The sequence below is a fragment of the Silurus aristotelis genome (genome assembly GCF_946808225.1).
Source record: "Silurus aristotelis genome assembly, chromosome: 11".
NCBI classification, from domain to species: Eukaryota; Metazoa; Chordata; class Actinopteri; order Siluriformes; family Siluridae; genus Silurus; species Silurus aristotelis.
In genome coordinates, this window is record NC_139584.1 from 26,458,183 (window position 1) to 26,485,468 (window position 27,286).

Genomic DNA, 27,286 nt, shown 5'->3' on the forward strand with positions numbered 1-27,286 from the left:
GTTTATATTTACAGCATTTGGCAGACACACTTTTCCACTAACATCCATCTTATTAAAGCCTTAGCTTGAGGGGGCATCAGTGGCAGCTTGGTGGTGCTGGGATTTGAACCCACAACCACAATCAGAAAGCCAACATGCAACTATAGTTTGCTATAATGTCCATTAACAGCTCATCTCATTGATTCCTAGTAGTACACCAGTTCTAACAATCTTAGTATGTGTTAAATGTAGACTGTTTGTGATATTGACACCTACTGAAAGGTTAGAACACCATGTCGAAATAATAAACATTTAATCACCCAGATGAGGATGGGTTCCCCCAGTTAATTTCATAGTATCTTCCTCATTTTCTTCACCGCTATTAGCATTGGATTCCTCCGTAGCGGTTTACATTTTACAGCATCTGAAATAAACATTTCTAGCAACTTATATTTTTATTTATAAGACTGAGCTGATGAAGTTTAAGAGCTTTGCAAAAGGGCCCAACAGAAGCAGATTGGTGGTGCTGGGATTTGAACCAACAAGCTTCTGATCAGAAGGCCAACATCTGAACAAGCTATATGTTGCTCTATGAGATCAAATTAGTGTCATTTTGACAACTACTGGATAATTCAATGCAACTTAAATTACATTTGAAACACAGGGAGCTTAGTATAAAGATCAGACTTTGGATTGGAAGGTCACAAGTTCAAATCCCACGACCACCAAGTTGGGCCCTTGAGCAAGGCTCTTAACCTTGATCCTCAACGATTAAAAGTTGCTCTGGGTAAGGGCATAAAGCCATGCATATAAATGGAGAAAAAAAAAGGAGGGATTTGTAAGGGCTTGAGAATCGACTCCCACATATGACTCTGCTGAAAGGAGTCCTTCAAACCGAAACGATTCGCTCTCGAATCTCTTGATAAAGCGCTTTCCGTGGCGAGCTCGCGCTAAGGAAAAACGCACCACCTAACTCAGGACACCGAGGACAGAGGACTGAGCACCTGTCCGAGACCTGAATGGTAAGAAGATTGGAATAAACCATTTTAACATAAATATACAGTATTTGGTCTACATACAATCTAGAATGATGACAGTTTTTATATGGATGAAACGTTGCATGGGAGCGCATACATTTCCGATAGATAAGAAATTTTTTTTTTATTTTGAGGATCTGCAGGTTAGATGTTCATCACGACACACACACGCATGCACACACACACACACACACACACACACACACACACACACACACACACACACACAATGGTGATGTTGGTGGTTTTGTAATGTGCATGTGTTATGGAATTCGTGCAGCCTTCGGACAGATGGTAGGAATGGGATTTGGGCGCGTGCAAATGTTGCATTTCATTTTTGATGGCTACAAATATGAAGTTTTACATAACAAAAAAAACAACAACAAAAAAAAAAAAGCAAAAAAACGGTAAACCCTGCAAATAAATAAAAATGTTATGCACTTAATTTCCCCCAATTTTTCTGTTATAAAAACCCAGTTTTATAACCCAAACACTATAAATAGTAATGCAAAATGTCTTTTTGTTCATTTTGCATACAATATAGTTGGTTATTAATGTTTTATTTTGCATCACTTACCTTGGTAAGTTGGAAGTGCATCCCTGGAGAATGCATAAAACCCCCTATTTTCCCCTTGCAAATTTGTACAATGGCTAGCTTAAAAATGCATAAATGCATAATTTGTGGAAATAATCTATTGCATGTGACACACACACACACACACACACACACACACACACACACACACACACACATATATGTCCACATAAATAAATAAATGGTTTCTCATTGCTCGATCCAGATGGTTTTCATTAAATTTATCACAGAATCCATTTTTCCTTTCACAAATGCAAAATATTAAAAAGAGTGAGAAGTTTGAGGGTGTCATAGATGCAGCAGCACAGGCTTTGATTCACACTTGATGCCTTCACACGTCTTTTTGGAAAAAAAAGGGAGTGTTTCACAGGAGCATCGTTTCACGCGGCGCCTCGGTCTTGCTAGAGACATCCGCACCAACACACGCATACAACAAGCAAATCAGGCCATGTGGCACCACATAACACTGAAAACCAAAATAGGATGTATGCTTCAGGAAGCAACCATCAGGCTTGACAAGAATACTAAGCAAAATTTACAAAGTCAATTAACCTTGTTGGTATTGATACAGTGGACATATGGCTTCATTACAGTTATTTACTTAATAAAAATCTCTCTGAGCTCTCTTTGCACGTTACGTACTGATAGATGTATTTGTCATTGCTTATCGCATTTTAACAGGTGTAGACATATGCCCTTTCCTCAGATCACAAAACGTCTTTTATCCTTTTGTCTGCATGATCAAATGCAGCAGCTTCTAAAACCTATTTATTTTTATTTTCTCATAAGGACGACATGGCCAGTCTTCACGAGGCTGGACGATGGGGCCATGGCTTAAATCGAAACCTACAAAGTGGGATTTTTAATAAATCAACCATGATATAGGGGTCTTTGTGGGGGTTTTTAGTCCTTTAGATACATTACAGTCTAAGCAATGTCCAAAATTAGAATATCTGAAAGTTGAACTGTGAGGTTAGGTTGTAGGAATTAGACCCATAACCCATTGTCTGCGACAGCGAATCTAACAAATCAATGGAAGAATGGAAACTCATCTCGACTAAATGATGAGATATACATTTGTCGTAAAATATGTCAATTCAAAGTCCGCATGCGGCTCGGATCAGTAACTAGAAGCTGTAAATTCTGCATGTTGTTTGGGACAAAGATATAGATTCAGCTGGAGTGAATGTAATTGGTGGTGATCACCTAAATCAAGCAATAAATCCCTCTTCTTTATTTGAAACACTGAGACATACAGTCGCTAGATAATGATGGCTCAGGAAGGTTTTACATCTGCAAAGCAAGGATTTAGTCTTATATTTATAGTTCAGAATGTAATTACATGGAGTGATGCATCTGTGATGACTTTCTATTGATATCATGAGGCGATCCTACTGATTCTTCCAACATACAAAGAAATGCAAAAAAAAAAAAAAAGCATTGTCTTGCATGGGATTTATCTTAAATGTAGAGTGTGAGCATGGCTTGTTATTAAACAAATGAGGACCTTTTATTGCAATAATAATATAATAATAATCTTATGGACAACATGGTATGACCATGGTCTTATTATTGCCTTGATTAAAACCAACAGGGGCTTTTTTGTTCCTTGAGACGGTTCTTTACAGCACCATGAGATTGTTTTTGTAGCTTCAGGTTAGACTTGGCTATTGTTCTTGTCTTCTATGGTCAATTTGAATTGTGTAGTTTGGCAAAATTAAATTGATAACAACCCAAAGTTACATTCAGAAAACAGGAAACATCATTTTAAAATAAAAGGTTTGAAAGGTTCCTGAAAGCGTGAAAAAAATTATCAGACACACCTTCGACTCTAGTTGAATTGAATGAATACAGTGCTGTTTGTGTATCACAATTGATATTAACCTTAGCGCTCGCAAAAACATACCCAAAAACTATATGTTTGTACTAGTGTTGCAGCTATCGATTATTTTAGTAGTCTAGCGTTCTACCAATTATTCCATCGATCGTTCGTGTAATTGGATAAGAATTTATTTTTCTTTATTAAAGAGCAGTACTAAATATACCAAAGAAAATAAAACAGGTCTATTAAAATGAACAAGTCATTTGTTTCCTTTTTTAGAAAAATTTCCATTTTTATTGCTGAAATTGCAGCAGAAACAACATCTGTGAAAACTAAACCCATTTAGTGCATTTTTATTTGCCATATTACATCAAAATGCAAATACAAATATATAAATAAAAAAATGTGAATCAATTTCAAATTACTCTGAAAAAGGTAAACGCACTGTACTGTGTTTTCTTTATGTTTTAGTTTGCAATGATCCCAAACTTTGGAAACTTTCTGTAATTTTCTTTGGGCTGAATCTTTTCCTCGTCTCTCGCTGTTTCACTCCCATTCCTCCATTTTTAGTTGTGCAGCATTTTCTTGTTTAGAGCCTTCTAGAATTTAGCGGGTGGTGCGTCAGTGATAATGGTCTGTGGGGAAACACAGTGCTCCGGGTGTAGCTAAATGGACTAAACGAAGCATCGAGGCAAAAAATTTGCCTTATTTATTTTTTTGTATTTGAATTACTCGAGTTACCTGGGGAATAGTTTCAGCCCCAGTTTATACTGTGTTCTTTTTGATTGTAAGTATCCGAATGTCACATATCATGCGAGAAATTCTGGCCCAGAAAACTCACCTTTTGCACCTTTTGCACCTTTTTCTTAGAAAGAATTATGGGAGACCTGCCTAATCTCCACGTTATTCCAGAGACTTTCACAGCATACAACAAGATCGCCGACTTTGGCTTTATCTAATCAAACACAACACATTATCAGTAATGCGTCTCAATCTCTCAACTCTCAGTGGTGTTGTTCATTACCTCCTACTCTGTGGTTTGCATCAATGCTGACTCTTGTCTCTTTATAATGATAGACACAATCAAAAGCAGCGAAGGCTTATAAGCTCATTAAACAATCCGAAGTAATTCAGCAAGTCTCTTACCCGTGGCTATAATTTTAACAGATACTTTATATATAAAGTGCTTTGGTGCTTTATGACAGCTATAAAGGCAAAAAAGAGGATTTTACCGCAGGGTGTTTTGCGACGTGATGCGTTTATTGGAAGTGTGGAGCTTAACTGTTTTGCAATTTGCATTTCTGACTTAAAAGTGATAAAAAAAGAACACAGATACTTACACCGACATTTGTCCTGTAAAAAATTTCCATTCAGAAAATCACCAAAGCAGCTGATAATGCTATTCTTTACTTTAATGTAACCTTACACATAAATTCAGTAACCAAAATGAAACCTTTACATTTCAGATTTTTCAGGAAAAGTTGAACATATAAAATATATGATTAGTTCGTTCACAGTTGTGCCCCATCAGGATATAACATCATGCCCAAACACATATGCACAAACACACCTAAAACCTAGCCTCTTTTACTTTTTAGGTCATTTTGTATAAAGTCTCTTTTTTAATAATAAAACTCTTCTCAGTACGTATTAAACATATAAGAGGTAAATATTATATATAGGAAAACAATTAGCAATAGGTTGATGTAATGCAGTCCAACACAAAGGAGTTGCACTTTTTTTTAATTAATTTAAGAACAACACATCAATATTTTCTACCTATTTATGGTATGTTATGGAACATCCAAGGAGACAAGGTAGTTCCTGTTAACACTTACATTATAGCAGCTATAAAAAGTCATTACCTTATCCGAATCTCCCTTTCGAAAAATTAATAAGGAAACACAAAGCTTGTCCTGTTATAAAGGATACACTGCAAATGCTAAATTATCTGCCCTGAGTATTTCTCATGGGGGAAAATGTAACAGCTTTAACTAAAATTTTAGTAAGAGCTGAACTCATTTTAAAATGTTCATTAGAATGTCCCTGCACAAAAAACAATCACAGTTGTTCAGCCATACAAGCTCTCATTGTAGGTGGAACTAATGTCAGAGCAACTGCGATAAAAAAGTTAATTAACACCTTCTGTCTAGTCAGAATTGACTGCTCAATGGCAGCGTTATTATGAATCATCATAAAAACATAACAGCCAATCAAATTTACAAAATGTAAATACATCAATTTGCTAAAGGGGTGGGGCCTGTAAGTTTGGCTACAATTCTAATTTTCAAATTGATACAGATCTGGATTTCTTGATCTAAAATACACAAAAGTACACATTCTGTTTTACTGGTAGAAATAATCGTCTGTTCATACTCCCCAAATCGACTAAGTCAGATGACAGATAATTGTTGCCACCTCAGTAAGCTTACCTGACAGGCCTCAGGGAAAAACCCATTGATTCTGGCTGTAGGTTAGTCAGGTTACACTAATAAATAGAATGTTGTGGCTCTTTTCCCAGGTTTTCTATACATCTTTGGCTCCTTTATCCACCAGTATGAATTATTTTTAATGTCAAGGAGAAAGCTGTGGTAAAAAACAAGAAAATCGAGCAGCATTTCAGGATTATCGGATGGGTTTCTTGAGTTTGATGGATTTAGAATGGATTCACACACAGCCAGTCTGCGTGTTAATCTTGTTACTGGCAGTATGATAGATGTTACACTTTTCTTTGAATATGCACCTGTGATGCTGTGAATTGGAGTCTCTGCAATGGATGAAGATGGATGAGAAATTTTGCTCATTTCAATCATTTCCTAATATTCCAATCCTCATATTAGAATGGTTATAATCATCACCATTAATGTTAGAGGCCTCAGGCAGCAGGTTAATGATCAGAAGGTTAGGGTTCAGGCCTCAGCAATGCCAAACTGTCACTGTTGGGGGCTCTTGAGCAAGGCCTTTAACCCTATCTGTTCAAGGGGTGCTGTATCATGGCTGACCTTGTGTTCTGACCCAAAATTCCAAGCATTGCACTGTGTTGTAACATATATATGACAAATAATGGGTTCTTGTTCTACACATAAATCAAGCTGAAAATATTCATATTCACAATTAAAGAGCAAACCTATTTTGAGTATAATCTTAACGATGCCCTCATTTTGCACTTTAAGAACTGTTAAGCCAAGCAAGAAAATAATGTAGCATCATTGTAATGAATAAAACCATGCAGATACAGTTCAAGAGCTTCAGATAATGTTCACATACTTATGGATTAAAATCTCTGTGACTTTGACTGTGGCATGGCTATTGGTGGCCCAGTTTGTGTATTTGAGAATTTGCTGATCTCCCGCGTTTTGTCACACAAGAGTGTCTAGAGCTGGAGGCACGAAAGGCAAAAGTAATTTTCTTGACGAGGGAAATGTCTTGTTGATGGGAGATATCAGTAAGCAGTCTTTACAACCGTGGCGAGCAGAAAAACATCTCAGAATGCACATCTCAGCATGAGGGAGATGGGCTACAACAACAAGCCCATCATCAGATTGCATGATTTTTTTTTCAGCCAGAAACAGGAATCTGAGGCGTCAGAGGGTACAGACTCACCAAATCTGCACCATTTTGAAGATTTGAAAAAGACCAGACTACGTTTCCTCTTTTTCCAGTCCTCAGAGATGAGCAGTTTTTGAAACCGAAGTCCATGCCACACTCGCAGAGATCACATTTGAACCCATTTCTAATGATAACATTCTAATGAAGCCTATGATTCATGCATTGTCTTGTAGCCACATGATAAGTGCATGCATGCACAGGACTACAGGTGTTCACATTGAAGTGGATGACGAGTGTACATTTTAGCAGAGTAATTTCATGAATAACTCATAGAAAATTATTTGCGCTGTTATCAACAGGGTGTTAATGCAATTAATTAGATTGATTGTTGCCCACAATCAGCTTGGGAAATTTTACATTATAAATGCCTTTAGCATTTTTCCATTCCTGAGGTGACTTACAATCACAAAACAATCGTACACACGTATACACACAAGGTCTCAAAAAGGTTAAAAGGTGTCAGTTTAAATGCAAATTCCGATGTTTGTTATTTGGACATTAATTCTGTGAGGATTTAAAATGCAAGGCAATAAATCACAAGCTTTGGACACAGCGTCTCATTAAAGCAAGGTGTCTGGACGCTTCATGAGAATTTGAAGTCCTTAGGGATCCAGTAAAAGAAAGGATTTGGGATAAATTAAGATTCCCTTCCAGCTCTAAACCGTTTGCTCGAAACCATTTGTCACATGTCGATGTTTTAGCATAGCAAAGCAGAGCATGTTTTCTTTAATCCAGCTAGTTTTAGCTTAGGTTTTTTTAAACGAATTTGATTACCTGCAAACTTTGGCAAGAAAGAACAAAGTCTTTACATTTAGAAGAGGGATGGAGAGAAAGAGAGAGTTTAGAAAGAAGGAGAGAAAGTGTAGATTAAAGGGAGCAGAGTGCCAGCTGAATGAACTGGCCCTCCACACCAATTATAGGGAGTGACACATTTAAACGTATCGATCCTCTGAGGCAGATTTCACAGTTGTCGCACCCTCACAAAGTATTTCTAAAGAAAAACTTGAGATCTATAATATGTCTATGTGCAATTCCAAAACTCATAGAAGCCATCTTTAGCGGTTACACAGTACAAAAATGACTTTCAGCATGATTCATGGCTTTTTGTTTTCCATTGTTGAAAAGTCTTAAAACCACTGATGCTGATACACATTTTTTAGATTTCATTTACTGCTCAAATTAAAGGATATTTTTCTAAAATAAATGCAGCAGTGTCAAGTGATTTCACTTCGACAAACCAGGAACTTTAATGACGGCTCATGCTTTCATCACCAAGCGCATGTTCGATATTGAGTTTTTGCTGGGTATATTGGACAGCTTTACCCCCATCCCTCTCTCCATTTCTCTGCAGCATTCAGGACAAGAGAATGATTCAGCATTTTTTCAAGTAAAGCTGTCTCGAATTATGCACATTATTTGACTTTTATTAATATACTTTTTTTCCACAAGATCTTTTTAGATATATAATGTGCAATCATTCTACAAATAAATAAATCTATATGACCTGGTTCCCAAACCTAAGTTCTCTTATTGCTTCTGGGTTGGAAAATAATATATAAGGCATGCATAGCAACCAAACTACAATCAGTCAAACCAACAGGCCTTTGTAGATAATGTCCTCTGCATCATAGATGCATAAGGAAATGTTACTATTTGCATCTGTATCTGGAGAACATGCAATGTACAGAGATGACATATTCCCCCTGCCTTTCAGTGGTTTTCCGGTTTCTTCGCTCAGTCCGTAGACATGCATTGTAGGCTTGTTCTGCATTATCCATAGTGTGTTAATGGGTGTGTGAGTGTGTAATTGTGCCCTGTGATAGGTTGGCACACTTTCCAGGTGTCTCCTGCCCTGAGCTCCCTGGGGTAGATTAATAGTTTCCGCTGTGTACGATATGCAGGACAGAAAACACCCATATCGTGTATTCAATCTTTTTTCAGCTTTAGACCAATATAAATTAATTCGAAATAAAAGCATTCATTCAAATTATGCACCAACATTTTTTAAAATAAAAACACCATAATGTCAGTAAGTTTGGTGAATTTGTGCCAGTTCCTCACACGCAGCTACATCACGCCAGATTTGTAAAGGGTGTTAATACTATGCAAACGGTTATATTCTTTATTTATTTGTTTATTTGTTTTTTCATTAATTAATTAATTTATTGCAATTTACTGTATTGTCCATGATTTTTTGCATTGTCAGTTACAGTTTGTGAGACCTTTTGTCATCCCTTGATAATTAGAGCACCATGATTCTGGAGAATGTTCATTTTACATTTATTGCATTTAGCAGATGTCCTTATCTAGATCAACTTGCAATTATAAGTGCTTGTATCTGACCTCATGACTTTCCAATCAAAAGCCAAACAACAGAAGTTGTTTCTTAACCAAGGTCTTAACCACTCAGCTACCACTTTCCTTGTATTTGTGAATGATGAAGCAAAATATCATTCCTTTTTTTTTTTGCCTTTTGGATTGTGTTTCACATGAACTTAGTCATTTCTCTTTCTCAACATAGACACAAACTCAAATCCAAATCATTGAAACCATTGCAGCTCTTATCAAGCACTTAGATGTCCATGAAAACGAGTTTTCTATTTGAGCAACATATCTGACTGCTCTCTCAAGCCTCAGTTGTAGGATGTTGTATCGTATAGTGGGTGTTTTTTTTTGTTTTTTTTTAAATAAATGTGAACAAACACAGACCTGTAGGTTTATTATGGCTAATTTGCAGCATGACAACCGGTAATTATTGTTTTATTTCATCAAGTGTCTGGCATAAAACAGTGACTGAAAAAAGGTTAGTATCAACAAGAAACTCTGTGGACGAAAAGAAAGATATCAAGACACTAGTGTTTCTTTTAGTTGAATACTTGATAAGTGGAAGAATATGAAAATGCGTCGAGTTGCAAATCATATTTAGTGTCTTTTGTACGACTCTCACGTCACTCCCCAAGCGTATGCCTCCGGTCTGTCTAATAATTGATGATATTATGTTTCTTTCTTAAACTCAACTTATCCATATCACTACAATGAGAAAGAGCAAGAAAAAAGAATATGTGCAACCAGAAAAAGAGGCAAGTCTCATTTTCTAACAATGCTGCATTAATCGGAAAAATTCTTTTCACAGCTAAACACCATGAAGGAGATTTCAGAAGATGTAATTGAAGTTATAATAAAACCTACAACCACTAACAATGTCCTTCACTGTAAATGGAATCTTCTGAAATTGTCAAATGGAGAACAGTGAGTTTATTGTTCTGGATTTTTTTCAGCTTTACACAAAATTTACACCACTTGTGGAAATGTATGTAAGGAGTATGTATCCAGCTCATTTAACCAAAACATAGATACAGGGCTAGAGACCTTAGTTTATTAGTGTTTTTTACAGAATTTCTTAGGTTTTGATGAAAAACAAAAACAGGGATAAAGTATTGGTTTCACTGATGCATTTCAGTATCAAAATTAAAACAAATGTGCCTCATTTGTTTAAAGACTTTGGCACTAGTCCAAAGTTTTAACATTAAACACCACTATAAATGGTAAACTAAACTTTTATTGATGGTTTTATTGAATCTTTTAAAAGTTAAAAATGAATATATTAGTTGGAACTAATTTTATCTAGCAAGACCTAATTGTAGTTGAATGCTAAGCTTAAAGTCTTGTGTGACTAGTAGGCTGTAACAAACTGTACAAGCTAAAATATATTTGTGTAGATTTAATAGCTGTTTTTTTTTCATTCCGCAATGGTTGACAGAGGAGATTTGATTTGGTCGCAGATATACTTACAAGGCCATTTTAAAGACTTTTTCAAGAAAAGCTAGACATTGTGAGGAAAGGTCAGGCAAAATAGCTCTAAACAGTTGTTAAGCTTTTTCATGAACCATTTATACTTTTGCATTTTCTGTACTGTAGAAATCTCCAGGTTAATACTGGTTAATTTTGAATAATATTTATGCTTTTGCTAGAGATTATGTAGGCAGGCAGTGCAGCTGTGGCTGCAGTGAAAGGAGACTTGTTGAATTGTGTTCATTGATATTCTTGTTTTAGTAATGGCATTCATTCTCGTTATAGGAGATACCTGTCTGTAGGTGTGAAATGAATGACCCACCACTGCTAGTAAGAAGGAGCCAGGGAAGTACAAAAAGAGAGATAGGAATATATAAGCTATTTAAGCTAGGTGCAAAAAATAAAGTATGTTCATATCCCGGTAGTCTATCAGCAACCAATTTTGAGTTGATCTCCTTCTATTAACCCTCCACATACACATTTTTTCGTCCTAAATTTATGTTCAAAATAAAGTTAGCCTAAGTCTTGATTTCAACAGTAATATTTGATGGCCATCTGATGCAAAGCAGTGAATGATGATTACTGTCTCTCTTGTCAAGTGTCTTGGAGACAGACTGCAATAAAAAGATATTGTCATACCCAGAGAAGGCATTATTCTGCCAAGCCTAGTTTATGATGTTGAGGACATTACAAAGCAAAACATTTTGGAACATTGAGTTGGAAAATAATGTGCAGCAACTTATGGCAGATAAAATAAATAGAGAAAACGAGATAAAGGGAATGGAGGGGAAAAAAAGACATTACAATACGATGAAAAACAGCCAGACGTTGTTACCGAGATCTTCATTCTTGTGCAAGCTTAATTTAGCAGGAGAGTAAAATAGATGGTACTTTTGGATCATTCTGTCGTATTTCAAGTTTCCTGCTCTGGTTAATAATCTCTACACCTCTTGTCCTTGTCTAACTTTTTCTGTTAGCGAGATCTCACGCTCAAATCGTGTCATAGATAATTCTTCTTCTCGTTTCCCCTAACAGCCTTTTTTTTTTTTTTATTCCAGATCGCACCAGTGTTCCTTCAAGGCCTTCGAAATGCGACGTCTTGGGAAGTGAAATTAAATAAGATCACGAAAAAATAAGCCCTGCATATACCGTTAGGTATCTAAATTGGATCAGTGCTTGTGGTGTAAATGAACAGTTGGTGATGGAAGGTTACCATCTTAACAATAGCACGCATACTTGGGAGGCTTTGGACGAATTTTGCTCGCTCTCACTGGGTGGCACCACCTTCCTGATTATGGCCTACAGCACCATGCTAGCTGTGGGCCTGGTGGGAAACTCCTGCCTTGTCCTGGTTATCCTGCGCCAAAAGGAGATGCACAATGTGACCAACATCTTCATTGCCAACCTTTCGTCATCTGACATTCTCATGTGCCTCATATGCTTACCCAGCACCATCACCTATACACTGATGGACAGGTGGATTCTAGGAGTGGCTCTTTGTAAATTGACTTCGTTTGTCCAGTGTCTGTCCATCACTGTCTCCATCTACACATTGGTGCTGATTACTTTAGAGAGGCATCAGCTCATCATTCACCCTACTGGCTGGAAGCCAGTGCTTGGACACTCATACCTGGCTGTAACTGTCACCTGGATTATGGGCTGCTTTATCTCACTGCCGTTTATTTCCTTCACTTTCGTTGATGACTTGACCTCCCACAACCTCACTCTTCCAACGAATCCCTCCGATTCTCATTTGGTCTGCACAGAAAGCTGGCCTTCAGAGGCAAACCGGCTAGCATACACAACATCACTGCTGGTGTTTCAATACATCCTGCCTCTTGCGCTCATTAGCGTCTGCTACTTGCGCATTTTTCTGCGCCTTAGTCAACGCAGAGACATTATCGAGAGGACGCGGGACGCGCGTCAACGGAATGCTAAACATTCAAAGCGGATCAACGCCATGCTCGCCTCCATCGTGGCCCTGTTCGCCCTCTGCTGGTTGCCTCTTAACGTCTTCAACACTATTTTCGACTGGAACCATGAAGCCGTCATCTGGTGCCACAACGCCGTCTTTTCCATGTGTCACCTCACAGCCATGGCTTCCACGTGCGTCAACCCTATCATCTACGGCTTCCTTAACAACAACTTCCAGAAGGAGCTGAAGTCGCTGCTGTATCAGTGCCGGTGCACGGGGGTGCCGCGGAACTATGAAAGCTTTCCTCTGTCCACAGTCAGCACCGATGTGACGAAAGGATCTGTTCTCAGCAATGGCTCCGACAGCATTGCCGTCTTACCACAACAGCAAGAGAAAGAGTGTTTGTAAATAAGCACCTCATGCATATTCATTAGACTTAGTTACAGTTGTTGGCATAAGCGTGTGTCTACATTGTGCTCAGTTATCATTTAAATAAACATGACTGGTTTGTGTATCACTAAGAATCTGATCCTGCAAAATGGATCACATTGCTAAGCTCAGACATTATCATCATCACTATCCTACTGTTGAGTGTAATTTAAAGATTAGTAGCAAACCAGCATTGTTTTTGACCAAACCTCATGTTCAAAGAATGTATCCTTATAATTTGAGGGCACTGTATATATACCTGTATTTTTTTCTGAACTAGATGACAAAACTCTTAAATTGTGGTATTAAAAAAGTAGATCTAGGCTTTAAACGGTTACGTTTTGCAACCGCTAGTTGCAATATAGAGCACCATATGCTAATGTAGGTTGTTTATTACATGTTCCTCAGAAATACACACTTTATATGTATGATCTTTAAGATATTTTTACAAAAAAAAGATGGAGGAAAGGCACCTTCACAGTCATGAGGTGAGTCAATGCGACTGCTGGAAATGTGTTTTCTGAAGACAGGATAGGAACATTATAAAGGAAGAACAACACAGTCAAGACACGGACCGAAGAGGATGTGTTAATATCGGAAAGAAAATCTGCGGACTGAAGTTTGAACGAGTTCACATAACCGATGCTACGTTGGTTGCACATAGGTTTTAACATCATAACGAAGTTCTCTGCATAGGTCAGATAAACAAAGCAGCTGTTGAAAATATTTCAGAGAGACCTTTAAGTAAGGAATTGTTGAAAAATACAGTATTTCAGTCAAACATGTTGAAACAAACGTCACATTTCAAATCTACCTTCATTTCCTTTAAGGTTGTTTCGCTTCTTTTACTTTGCACAGTGTATAATTCCCTAATCTCACACACAAATCAGTAGATCAGTAGATGTCTTCAAGGTGACAAGGTCAAACGTGCAGCTGAACTGTGCGAAGTTAGCGAAGCATGCCGCTAACTGTAATTAGAATTTGTAAAAACATTGTAATTAATATAGACTGATTGTTGATACTGTAATAACATTCAGTACCTAAAAATAATAAAAGAAACATGCTTGTTCCTGCAGTGATATCAAGAGCTGAGATAATATGTGAAAAGCCTTATTTATTGATTGATTTTAGTGTCCCATATTGTAAGGTGACTAAAATCTGATGTTTGTTTGCGTTGCGGTCACATTAGCTTGAATATTGACACTGGGGGTAGTGGTAATGGAGCAGGAGTACTCAAGTAGTCTGGGAGACAGGAGAGATAGCTAGATAGCTAGTGACCATCAACATGTTTTAGTACAGATTAATTTTTCTAATAATGGCAACATGCAATGGGCCTCAGTTATCAATCTACTAGCAACTTCGTATGTAACTCAAAAATCCTCCACAGATTTACTTACATTTCCATAACACTGATTATCTTGGAACTTGTATGTGTATGCTGATAAACATGAATCAGAAATAAGCCATGGTGTTCTCGGTACAGATGATTATAGATATAACCATTGCTCCAAACTCAAGTAAAGCCTGGAGAGCGACAAGAAAAATGACACAATGGTGATTAATTGGTGAAAAAACACCTCCCAGCATACATGAAATCACAACCAACTCACCTCCTCACTTTCAATATTAGTCCCTATTTATTTGGTCCTAAACAATAAAATAAATAAAAGGTACCTCGTTTTATTTTTGGCTCTTGATTTGTTTTGAAATGCTTTCCTTTAAGTCATTAATATGAAAATAAAATTAATTTGTGCAAGGCTTTGAAACTTGAAACGGAAAAATAAATGTTTATGTAAAAGTGCATCAACTCGTCAGTTCTACAGTATGATTCAAAGCTCACTTCTATCTTATACATATGTAAACTAATATTTAACTGGATTTGCATGAAAAACAAATCAATCGGTTCATTTCCTGTTTGATAAATGAGGCCCCATCGTTTCTTGTTGCTTTCATTGGATTCATGACCAAAAAATGACCCCAAAAAATTTCAGCCTATTTAACAAAAATATTACTTTTTTCCTGTTCGAGCAAATGATGACTCATATAAAGCAAATGATTTCACTATATGGACAAAAGTTCGTGGGCAACTGAGCATGGAAGTTGTATGGGTTTTTTGAACATCCCATTCCACATATTTTCTCTATTTGCTGTTATAATAAACTCCACACTTCAGGGAACTGAATCAGCCACAAAAGTGTTAGTAAAGTCAAGTACTGATACTGATGTAGGGTGAGGAGGCCTGCGGTGCAGTCAGTGTGACAATTCATCACAAATTTGTTCAATACATTCGATGTGTGATGGGTCTCTACAGCAGGCCACTCAAAATCTTCTGCTCCAACCCATGCAAGGCATATCTCCATGGAGCGGGATTGTCATGCTAAAACAGGTTTTTATATAGGAATTTATATCCTATACAATTGTGTATCTCAACCTTTGTGCCAAAGGATTTGGGAAGAACCACATATGGCTAGAAAGGTCAGGTGCTTCAATACTTTTGTCCGTATATTGTAATTTTTTAGACAAATCTGCATGTAGATTTTAATAAAGAAATCTAAATAAATTGAAAAAAATGTTCAGTTGGAGTGGCATGCCCCTTCACTTTTGGCATCTCACAGCTTCAGCATTTGATCCTGAACTTGATTCGGAGGTTCCACCTCCCAAAACATGGCAGTAGGTGGAGTGATTACTCGAAATGAAAGTTTACTGTGAATGTGAGTGTATGCATAGTGCACTGCGATGTGAATGTTGTTCCATACAGATTGATTCTTGCCTCATTCATTAAGTTCTGGGACAAACTAGATCTCAGAGTGAGGGCATAATGAACCAGTGTAGCCAGCAGGTATGTTTACATGTGCTCCTTGTTTGTGGATCGAAATGAATTAAAATTTGAATGCAGATTTCGAATGTATTGTTTCTACGTACAATGAAACTCATATGCTTTGAAACAAAACTTCTGCACAAGGGCAGAACATCTGTCGTCGCTTTCACACCGAACAGAAATATGTATACACCTCTGCACTGTGCATGATGTAGTTTTAAATCCCATGGAGGAAATGTTCAGCATTTACATGGGGATTTTCTCCTTTTTTCTGCGTTGTCTTGCAGTCGCACAAGAATTTCTTCAGATACCTGCTGTGAATTTGTGCAGCACCTGGATGTGACAATGTTGAAATGTACAATCTGTTATATATTCGCTACACATCACAAAAACCAGGCAGTTTTTTTTAAATGTTTGATATTCTTTTAAAGCTGTGTTGTATGAAATGTAATAATGGGACGTGGCTATAATCAGAGCTTTCTTTTCACATTGTACTTTCTTAAGAGGTCACAATCTTCAGTCACGCATCTTTACGTGATACGAATTTTGAGGTCAGAGTTCATTACTGGGTCGCAACAAAGTGCGAAACTCTTCTAGTTTCCTCTGGATACATGCGTTGAATAGGAGTCAATAGAACAAAAAGTGTAGTGTGATTTCAGCTTTAGTTCAGATCTACAGTTCACCACCCTTTTCATTCACATCAAGCTCTGTTTGATCGATGAAGAGTTTTCAATCCGAATTACTACTGGATTATTTGGTTACTTATAGATGTACCTAGTGTACAACAAGCAGTAATGCAACTCAGCGTGCAGTCGAGTGAAAAAGGAAATGTGTGCTGTAATTATAAAAAAATTAAATTGCAGATTCATTAGAGCATTTTAGATTATTGCATTATTAATGACAGTAAATTAAATGTCCATTTTAAAAAAACACTGATATCAGTAATTGCTTTCTGGTTACGCTGCTGTTTGTAAAGTATATCTTATATGTATTTCACTGTAATTGCCTTTATATTGCTTAAACCTAAATGTTATAGAAATATTAGGGAACATTATGGGAACGCATTATGCTCTATATAGGCTTCTCAAACCTAGTCCTGTGTACACCTGTTTGCTTTTATGATTAATTCACTAATCAAACCTGCATTTTTACCAGATGTTCATCCATACTCATTTTGTGTGTGTTTGTGTGTGTATATTTGTGTGTGCCCACTGCCTTAATTAGATGGTGTTTAAGAAGTGTGCGAACCTTCATTTCCCCCACTGTCATTGTCACTGTCATGTGTTGAGTTATAAAGCTTATTTTTATGCACGAATCACTCGCAAGCCACATTCCCTCATAGTCTATAAATCAACTAAATAAAATACAGCCCTGGTTTCTGCACACCAACTTAGACATTAGTCATCCCAGGACCCACCATGACCCTGATAAAGTGGTTGCTGAAGAAGAATGAAATCGATTTACGAATGCTGAAGTATAGCTAATTCAACCCGAATTGTAACATACAGTAGTTGTGTTATATTGACAGTAATATAATGTACGTGATAGTAAATTTACTATAATAATATTAGCATTGAAGCACTTTCTGTTTTGGCTGAGATAACTATGGTTTTATAGCACGATTTCTATGATATACGTTATGCTTTGCGGTGATGCTGAAGGTGTATAGTGGTGTTACATAAAATTTTTTTATAATAATTAATTACATTTTTTTTTAAATAGTTTCAATATATATACTGGAGAATTTTCACAGTTTAGTAGATCCAGCTTCTTCTAGTCAGTTTTTAATTATTAAAAAATAATAGCAAAGATTTCTATCAAATTACATCATGCGGTACAATACCATGAAAATGTATCATTATATTGGCATCATAATCAGCGTATTGCTTTGCCCTTATGTAAAGCTTGGTACTGCCATTTTCTATACAGTCTTTATATAATTTAACGAACATGCACAGTCAGAAAGACAACATACAGTATGCGTGTGTGTGTGTGTGTGTGTGTGTGTGTGTGTGTGTGTGTGTGTGTGTGTGTGTGTGTGTTTATGTGTGTGTGTTTTGCATTGCTCTACTTGTGATCTGTAAAAACTTAAATTAAATAATAAAAAAAAAGCCTTACCTTTTTTGTACCTTAAAATCCCACATGCACATGTTTTGTTATATATTCTTGTGATATAAAGCATTTATCAACCAAACAATTTCCATGACAAGATGTTAATTGATAGATATTCTAATTTAGCTTTAGTTTCAGAGTTTCAGTTTTAATTACTTATTTCTGGTTACGTGTAAGGTCCAATTGAAATTGGACATACTTTGTGTGTCATGGTATAGTTTCAGTATAGTACTTTTATGACAGTTCCAAAGTTATTTATGTCTGGTTTACATAATGCACATATAGTGCAGGATTAACCAATGAATATTGTTCTCCTTTCTGTTTTATAAACTACTTGCCAGCTACACTATATGGACAAAGGTTTCTGGACACCTGACCATAAAATTGTTATGTACTTTTTGAACATGCCATTCCACCTTTAATCCCCATTTGCTGTTTTAATAACCTCCACAATTATAGGAAGATGTTTCACTAGAATTTGGAGTTTACTTAGTGCTCATTCAGCCACAAGGGTGTTTGTAAAATCAAGTACTTATGTATGTCAGGTGAGAGGGCCTGGAGTGCACTCAATGTTCCAATTCATCCCAAAGGTGTTCAGTAGGTTTGGGGTCAGAGCTCATTAACAGGCCACTCAAGACCTCAAGAAAAACCCATGTACACCATATCTTTATTGAGCTGGCTTTGTGCACAGGGGCATTATCATGCTCGGACTGGGCTCCAAAGACAGCTATACAATTGTGTTTCCAACTTTGTAGTGACAGTCAGGAAAAACCACATATGGCTGGAAAATTCAGGTGTCCCAAAACATTTGTCTATATAGTGTATGTGAGTTCTAGAAAATCAGTGTTAGTGAAAAATTTGAGGTTTACTGCAGGAGAAAGGATGTCATTTTTATGTTATTCCTGTGAAGATGTGTTATTCTGAATAACATCGCTACATAAATACACGAGAACTTGATTATCAATTCATTCCAAGCTATACTAATGAAGTGTATATATTACCAGAAGCATACTAATGCAGATGTGTGTGTGTGTGTGTGTGTGTGTGTGTGTGTGTGTGTGTGTGTGTGTGTGTGTGTGTGTGTATGTCTTCACAGCCTCATACAAGGCATGATTCAGCAAAATTCAAAAGACATTTATAGATTATAGAGTGAAGGTGTATTAAAGATATATAACCACAAAACCTATATACAATATATTGTACAACTTCTTTGCTTGTTATTTTATTTAGAAAGTATCATTCAGAAAGTATCATTCTGTTACTTCAACACCTCAATGTAAAATGTGGATGTATGCATGAACGATGAAACAGCATTTATTGTCAACATTTTTTGTTTAGTTCTGGTAAAACTAATGTAATTCATCACAATTGGTGGATTGTTGAAAAAAAAAAACAGCTTTCATAAACCATCTTGTCATGTGACAGCTGGTAGAAAAGTCCTGTACTATGAAATAATATAATTTATAATGTATATAATATATAAAATAGACCACATTTTGTAATGTGCTGTGCTGATGGCTTTGATTCTTCAATGTGCTTCAGTGTTTATTAAAATGGCTGATAATTTTTTTTGTTGTTGATGTTGTTCCTCTTAGATTCTTTCATTTTGCTGTTCACCGTTGTAAATGCGCCGGTGTGCCAAAATGACTGTGGCTGACTAATGCAACATTTCCTGTGCTGTCTTGCGAAGAGCTGGAAGGCGTACGATGCAGAGCAGTCAAGCAGTTAATACCTGAACATCCTAACATTGCACTTCCAGACAAATCTTAGCAATCATAGGCAGAATGCTTTATTCCAAACACACACAAAGATTGTGGATTGGAGATTAGGCAGAATGAAAGCATTAAATGGAGAGTTTTACTGCAGATTAGCACTTTCTTTTTCTTTATGTGACATTGTCCACAGGAGCTACATTTGGCTACGATAAAAACTTGCCACACTCATGGAATTCTCTAATCAGATTCATGACATAGTCACCTGGAATGGCTTTTATTTCACAGCTGTGCCTTGTCAAGCGTTTATTGGTGACGTTTCTTGCCTTCGTAAGTGCTTTAGACCATGTTGTCTAGAGTCAATAGCCCAATCAGTGCTATACAACTACTGTACAAATCCATATTAGGGCAAGATAAACTCAGTTAAGTTGAGAGAAAAAAACAATCCATCATTACTTTAAAAAATGACGGTTTGTTAATCCGATATGAAAATCTCAACAACGTTAAATGCATCCCCAAATGACTCTCCAAAACCATCAAACGCTATGATAAAACAGGCTCTCATAAAGAGCTACCTCTGCTGCAAAGGATAAGTTTATTAGAACTACAAATATAAAGGCTTTTCTGAGTTTAAGTGGCAGACATATTCCAAAATCCACTGTTCAGAGGAGACTGTGCGAGACAGGCCTTCTTGGTCAAATTGTGGCAAAGAAACCATTAATGCGAAAGTACAACAAGCAGAAGAGACATGTTTGGGAAGGAAACACAGGAAATGTAGATTAGATCTTTGGTCTGATGAGTCCAAATTTAAGATTTTTGGTTCTAACTGACGTGTCTGTAGAAGTACAGAGGGTAAACGGACGGCTAGTGCATGTAAGGTTGCCACTGTGAAGCATGTAAAGGACACTGTTGGAGATTTAATCAAAATTTAAACCACACTTAATCAGCATTGCTACCACAGCATTTTAAAGCGACACTGCTGCATCAGTGGACCTAGCCTCCACAATCACCCAGTCTAAATCCAGTCGACATGGGTTGGTATGAGTTAAACCGCAGAGTTAAGGAAAAGCAGCCAACAAGCACTTAAACCTCAAGATTGTTAAAAAACTAGTTTAGGTCACGACCTCACGAGGTGGTTTTAGTAAGTACTTTGAGTAAGTATACAAGTAGATTTTCATTAAATGACAAACCAAAATTTTACTCAAGTAAATCATTTTTGTACTATTAGTATTCCAAGTTAAGCCTGAATGCCTTGTACTCTTTTACTAATGCTAATAACTAATACTGATCTCATCTCCAAATATATTATCCCTCCAAATTGGTTTAATTATGCACTCATTCAAAGCCTTGTTAGTATCTAATCATTAATCTGTAGCTTTTGGCCTGTGGTGTTAATTGTAAATTTGCTCTTACAATACATCCAGGTGCTTAAAAAACAGGTATATGTGACTTCTCTTAGACCTCTAACATCCTTCCTTGTCTACATAATTGTTGGTAGAAAGGAATAAAGACTGGAAGTCTCATTTACAGTCTCCATAATGCAAATCAAAAATATTTTCAAACACTATTAACTAACTGCCCGCTCAGAATCCTTTATGCTCCACAGTTGGATCTGAGACAGCAGAGAGAAAGAGAGAAAGAAAGAGAGAAATGACTGTGGGCTTTGCACTCGAAAAGTGTGGAATAATTCAAATGCCGCGATGCAGAAGATTTGCAAGGCGTCCTGCTGTGACTCAGAGCTTTTCCAAATGAAGTAGAAGAGCTGTAGGTGCATACTACAACAAAAAAGCAACAAGAAAAAACAAGGAACACCCTAACACACAAATTTGATTGACATTGCTTCTATGAACAAACTCTCTTTCCTTAATCACAAGTTTTCAGCAATGTTTCAGCAATGCCGTAACGACGAATAACCCAATTTAGAAGTAAGAGTCAAGACAGCAAATAAATTAAAACTTAAATGTTCAGAGTGATCCATTTAATCAGAGTGTCCAAATGAGAAACCTGGACACTGAATCGCTGTCTTTAGGTATTGACAAAATGATGATTAATGCTGTGGTCAAATGTGACCCGAATCTCCAAATTTCCAAACAAAGTATACACACTTAAAGTTGGAACTACTACTTAGAAAGTCAATCTCAGGTTCAGGAAATTACAAATATGGCTGCTTAGTTGCACAGTATATACAAGTATTTGTTTAAATGTACAGTTTTCTATTTAAGGACATACACTACTGCAGGGGTCACCAACCGTTTTGAAACTGAGAGCTACTTCTTGGGTACCGATTAATGTGAAGGGCTACCAGTTTGATACACACAGTTTGATCTGAAATATCAAATTTGCTCAATTTACATTTTATTATATGTTATTATTAATAATTAATTATATTCATCTATGTGAAGACACTGATCATGTTAATGATTGCTCACAATAATTATCAACAATGATTTAACAAAGTAGGAAACAGCTATTTTTAGAAAAGGTAGCGGGCTACGCATGTGGTCCTTGCGGGCTACCTGGTGCCAGCGGGCACCATGTTGGTGACCCCTGCACTACTGTATATAGACAAATGTATTGAGACACCTGATTTTTTTCAGTTGCATGTAATTTTTTTCCCAGACTGTTACTATTAAATTACAGACACAATTGTATAAAATGTCTTTGGATACAGTAGAATGCATTTTTCCTTCACTTGATCTAGGAGACCCAAAACTGAATGGTAATGTCCTTGTGCACAAAGCCAGCTCCATGAAGATATAATCTACATAGGTTGGAGTGGAAGATCTTCTGCTACAGAGCACTGACCTCAACCCTATTGAACACCTTTGGTATGAATTGGAAAACTGACTGCACCCCAGGCCTGCTCACCTCACCTACATCAGTATGTGACTTTACTAATACCGTTGTGGCTGAATGAGCACAAATCTCCACAAGCACACTCTAAAATCTAGTGAAACATCTTCCCAGAAGTGTAGAGGTTAATTTAACATACCAATCTTATGGTTAAAAAAAATAAAATATTGAGGTGTCTGTGTGTCTGTTCGAAGTAATGGAAGTTTTCCGAATTTTAACTCACAATTCTGAGGTCATTCGAATGAAGCATTAATCCCGCTGGCATCACTATCAGCAGGCAGTCCAAAGGAATTGTGGGTAATAATGACTGGACTCCGTTGAAGATTACGTCAATTAAAAAGATTAACGTGCACATTGTTCAGGATGAAACACACACACACGCACACACACACACACACACACACACACACACACACACACACACACACACACACACACACAAACAGGCAAAGTGTACTTATGTGCAAACTCTCATTAGCACAGAGTGTGAACATGTTTTGAAATGGACGCTCAGATCCTAATGATTGTAAAGACAGCCTCAGCTAACGACCAGTGCTGCAATCAGACACAGACTCGTAGGATGATACAGAGCATCGTGAACACAGAAACAGTAATGTGCCACGAATTAATCAGGTCTTATGTCGTCCCAATCTTCCTCTCTCTCTCTCTCTCTCTCTCTCTCTCTCTCTCTCTCTCTCTCTCTCTCTCTCTCTCTCTCTCTTTCTATCTGGCTGTCTTCAGCTACTGCCTACTGCCCGTCTGTCCGCCTGCATCTTTCTTTTTCTCTCCTCTCCCTTCCTTTCCATTATTTTCGTTCTCACACCATTTGCTGTCGCTCTCTTCAGAGTTTTTCAGTGTGCAATTTTCTCTCTGTGTCAAATTCACCTCGGCCAAAAGGAACTCATGAGTCAATAATAAATACAGAACAAATTGAAGTTTATTTGTATTTATCGTTAACCCTTTAAATATTCTCTATGGATTTCTCAGCTGCTATTAGAAAAAAATAGTCACAGCCATGGATTTAAAATATAAACATGCTAAAGTGATTATCCAATTAAATGATTAAAGTTTTCTTTTGTTTTAACATTTTAAAGTTTTCATGTTTTGTTCTATTTAGCAGAATCAAAGTAGTTCACTTATTTTCCCCAGAGAACATGAAGGAGTGATCAAATGAAACAGCAATACAGTGATAGGATTCTCTGACCGTACAGATCAGCGGTTATGCTGGATAAAAAATGCAAAAATAAATAAATTAAATAAAACATAACAAACACATTTTGGGCTGAGGCTAAAAACATTAGCGTGAAATACAAACACCTAAAAAACCTCGCAGTAAGATTCTCCACGCGCTTCTCCCTTCTCTAGTGGCTAAGCTAATCATATTGTTGTGCCGTTCTTGGTAACTAAGCTCTCTTCCTTGTGCATGAGGTTTATGCAAACTAGCTCATTTTCTTCACATCCTTACTGAAGATGAACCAAAATTAACACAAGGAAAGCGCAATTCATGAAAGCACAAAAAAGGAGTACGTCCTCCAAACATAAGATACTCTCATTAAGTTTGCAGGACGTGATCTCTTTTTTGTGTTTATATTTTCCTAGGAGCAGACCAATTCCTAGGTCAAGCAAGTAAAAGCAACAAAGAAAGCTTTTAGCTGCAGCTAGAAAAACAGTTTCAACATGTATTGATGGAAGCGTTAGCTTCAATGTTTTTAATATAGCCAGCAAAACTTTAAACTTGTAACACAACTAGCATATGTTTGAGCATTTATTTTTTCAGCTAGTTATATTTCAAACTTATGCTAATGCATAATGTAAACATGTACTGCACATAGAAGCCATTTAAATATCTCTAATACCTCTGCTATTGTAAGTTTGAGTATTGTTAATCCAGACATGAGTACATATGTTCAAATGATTTCAATGCAACTTGTATAATTTCAAACATTAATACTCTGAATAGCATACGTTTCGATATTTCTAATACACCTAGCATGAGTTTAAAAATAAAAGTTTAAATAATAGAATTAGCATCATTGAAAATATTTTTTTTTAATACAGACAGTATAACATGGACCAGAACAAGCATAATTTGAAATATTTTCAATAGAGCTCGTATAAATTTAAACATGAATGAAATTAATTCAGCTAGCATACTTTTTTAATAGTTCTGTGACAGCTACTTTACATTTATCAATGCACTGCAGCAAGCAAACATTTATAATGCAGCTAGCATCATTTTTTTATTTTCACACTGTAGCTACCAACATTCTATAAACTTTCATTATTTTTAATAAAGTAGCATAAATGTAACCATTGCTAATGCAGCTGGTATTAATTTAAATGTTTCCAAAGTAGCTAGCATAGGCTTAATGGCTTAAAAGGCTTAAACATGTGCCACATATGTACAACCAAGAACAAAATGTTAAATATTGGAATGCTACTATTATAAGGTAAAACATAGCAAAAGCAGCTAGCATAAGTTTTAATATCTCCAATACAGCTAGTAAAACTGTAAACATGCACTGCATCTAGAATCAACTGGAATGTTTTTAATACCTCCAGTACAGAAACATTGTTAATGAAGACATGTGTTTAAATATTTCTATTTACAGAGTTTAAACGTTGCTAATCAGCTAGCATAAACAGCTGTAGAATACAGCTGGCCAAGTAAAATTCAAACAAGGTTATAGCTAGCATTATTTTACAAGTTGCTAAAACATTAAATTTAGCATAAACATTCATATAGTGACTATAACGAAGTATAACCTTTTTTTCAGTTATATGAATTTGGAGAAATGTAGCTACATTCTGACAAAATGATCTAAAGAACTTAATGCCTTCAATCAGCGCAATCAGTGGTTCAAGTTGTGATGAATGATTTGTCATCAACCTTAACTATAACATCAACCAACCTTTTTTTTGAAAGGACGAATCTTGAGCCTGACAAAATTTTTAGGTTTTTTTTAAGTTAATTTACATGAAAGCATTTAAGAGTTGATTCACATCATATGTTTTTTCCAGTATTACATCAACAGTATTAGTGTATACCCCTGTGCATAAAAGGTTTTTTTCTAGAAGAACAAGCTTCTCACAAAGGGATATTTCTTTAAACGTTCATACCAAAGAGACAAACTGAAGAACCCTTTATACTGCTTCATGTAGCTACATTATTAATTAATCAAATTCAAGAGCTTCTCCTTCACTAAGCGCAGTTATGTAACTGTGCTGCGGAAATTATTCCATGGACTATTTTTATTCTCCGTAAAAGGCCCTTGGTTGTATAGTTTGCAGGATTTTTTTTATTTTAGATATAATAGCTGATGTTTATGACAAATTATTTAATCACAACTTGAACCTGTGATTGCGCTAATCAAAGACATTAATTGCTTTGAAATGTTTTTGTCAGAATGTAGCTAAAGTTCCATTGCTAAAACTTCATATAACTGAGAAAAATCGAATGGTATGATGTCACAGATGTCCTCAAATATCTTTAGTGTTTTGTTATAGTTACTATATAAATGCTTACGCTAAATTAAATGCTTTATGTATTGAAAACATTTAAACCTATGCTCACTGCATTAGCAAAGATTATACTAACGCTACTCTATTATGAATAATGAAACTTATGTTTAGTGCATGAACATTTTTAAACCTACTACAACTGTACTGTATACTTGAATATATTTTAATACTTTTTTATTAATGTAAATTTGTTAATTAATTCTTTACAAAATTGCTTATATATAAAAAATTTTATTATTTATTTTTATCTCATATATATTATTTAATCCTGTTTTAACTTTTTTACTCATGAACAATCCTTTTACTTATACTTATATGTAAAAGAGTTTTGGGTAATTAAACAGCCATGCTGTCAAAGTATCGAACCTGATTGCTTACAATTATTAGATTAGATTTGATTAGTTTAGATTAGATTCAACTTTATTGTCATTACACATGTACAAGTACAAGGCAACGAAATGCAGTTTAGGTCTAACCAGAGTGCAATAGCAGCAAGTGCAGAATATACAGTGTTTACATGAGTTACATATTTTAAATAAAATGGTATTATAAGAGTAATTTACAGATGTGTATGTACTATGAACATAATATACAGATATTTACTATAAACAGTAATTTACAAAAGGATATGTACTATGAACATAATATATTGCTATTACTATAAACAGAAATCGGGTGGATATATACAATGATAAGTTAGGCAATAATGAGCAGCAATGCAAAAATAGAGCAAGTGTGCAAATGAGCATAGTTTTTGTCTAAACAGTCCATTAGTGCAATAACGAAGTGTGAGGTGAGAAATGAGCAAGTGTACAAATGAGCATAAATTTTTGTGTAGACAGTCCATTAGCGCAATAACGAAGTGTGAGGTGTGGGGGGAAATGTAGCAGTGTATGAAGGTCAGTAGGATCAGCGAGGGGCAGAGTTCAATAAAGAGACAGCTCTAGGAAAAAAGCTGTTTTTTAGTCGGCTGGTCCTGGTCTGGAGGCACCTGAAACGCCTGAAGTCTATGGGCGGGATGAGAGGAGTCCTTAAGAATGCTGCGAGCTCCACAGACAGCATTTCTTCTGGATGTTCTCCATGGCTGGAAG

The 27,286-nt window shown here is 36.2% G+C and overlaps 2 protein-coding genes across 3 annotated transcripts in view; one reads left to right on the forward strand and one right to left on the reverse strand.

The window, feature by feature from the left end:
• klhl22 (kelch-like family member 22) overlaps positions 1 to 27,286 on the reverse strand; it is a 279,020-nt gene that overhangs the window by 37,414 nt on the left and 214,320 nt on the right. The gene's annotated exons all lie outside the window — the stretch shown is intronic.
• npy8br (neuropeptide Y receptor Y8b) lies at positions 864 to 14,736 on the forward strand. Of its 2 annotated transcripts, XM_083554070.1 has the most exons (3): positions 897 to 1,001; positions 10,176 to 10,291; positions 11,120 to 14,736. In XM_083554070.1, the coding sequence occupies exon 3, from the start codon at positions 12,036 to 12,038 to the stop codon at positions 13,155 to 13,157; it is 1,122 nt and encodes a 373-aa protein (XP_083410196.1). In that variant the 5' UTR covers positions 897 to 1,001; positions 10,176 to 10,291; positions 11,120 to 12,035; the 3' UTR covers positions 13,158 to 14,736. The 2 variants fall into 2 exon arrangements, with proteins under 2 accessions (XP_083410195.1, XP_083410196.1); XM_083554069.1 differs by lacking the exon at positions 10,176 to 10,291 and having other exon boundaries at positions 864 to 1,001; positions 11,893 to 14,736.

Coding starts and splice junctions, on each gene's coding strand:
- npy8br (XM_083554069.1), top strand. CDS start 12,036: ATGGAAGGTTACCATCTTAACAATAGCACGCATACTTGGGAGGCTTTG.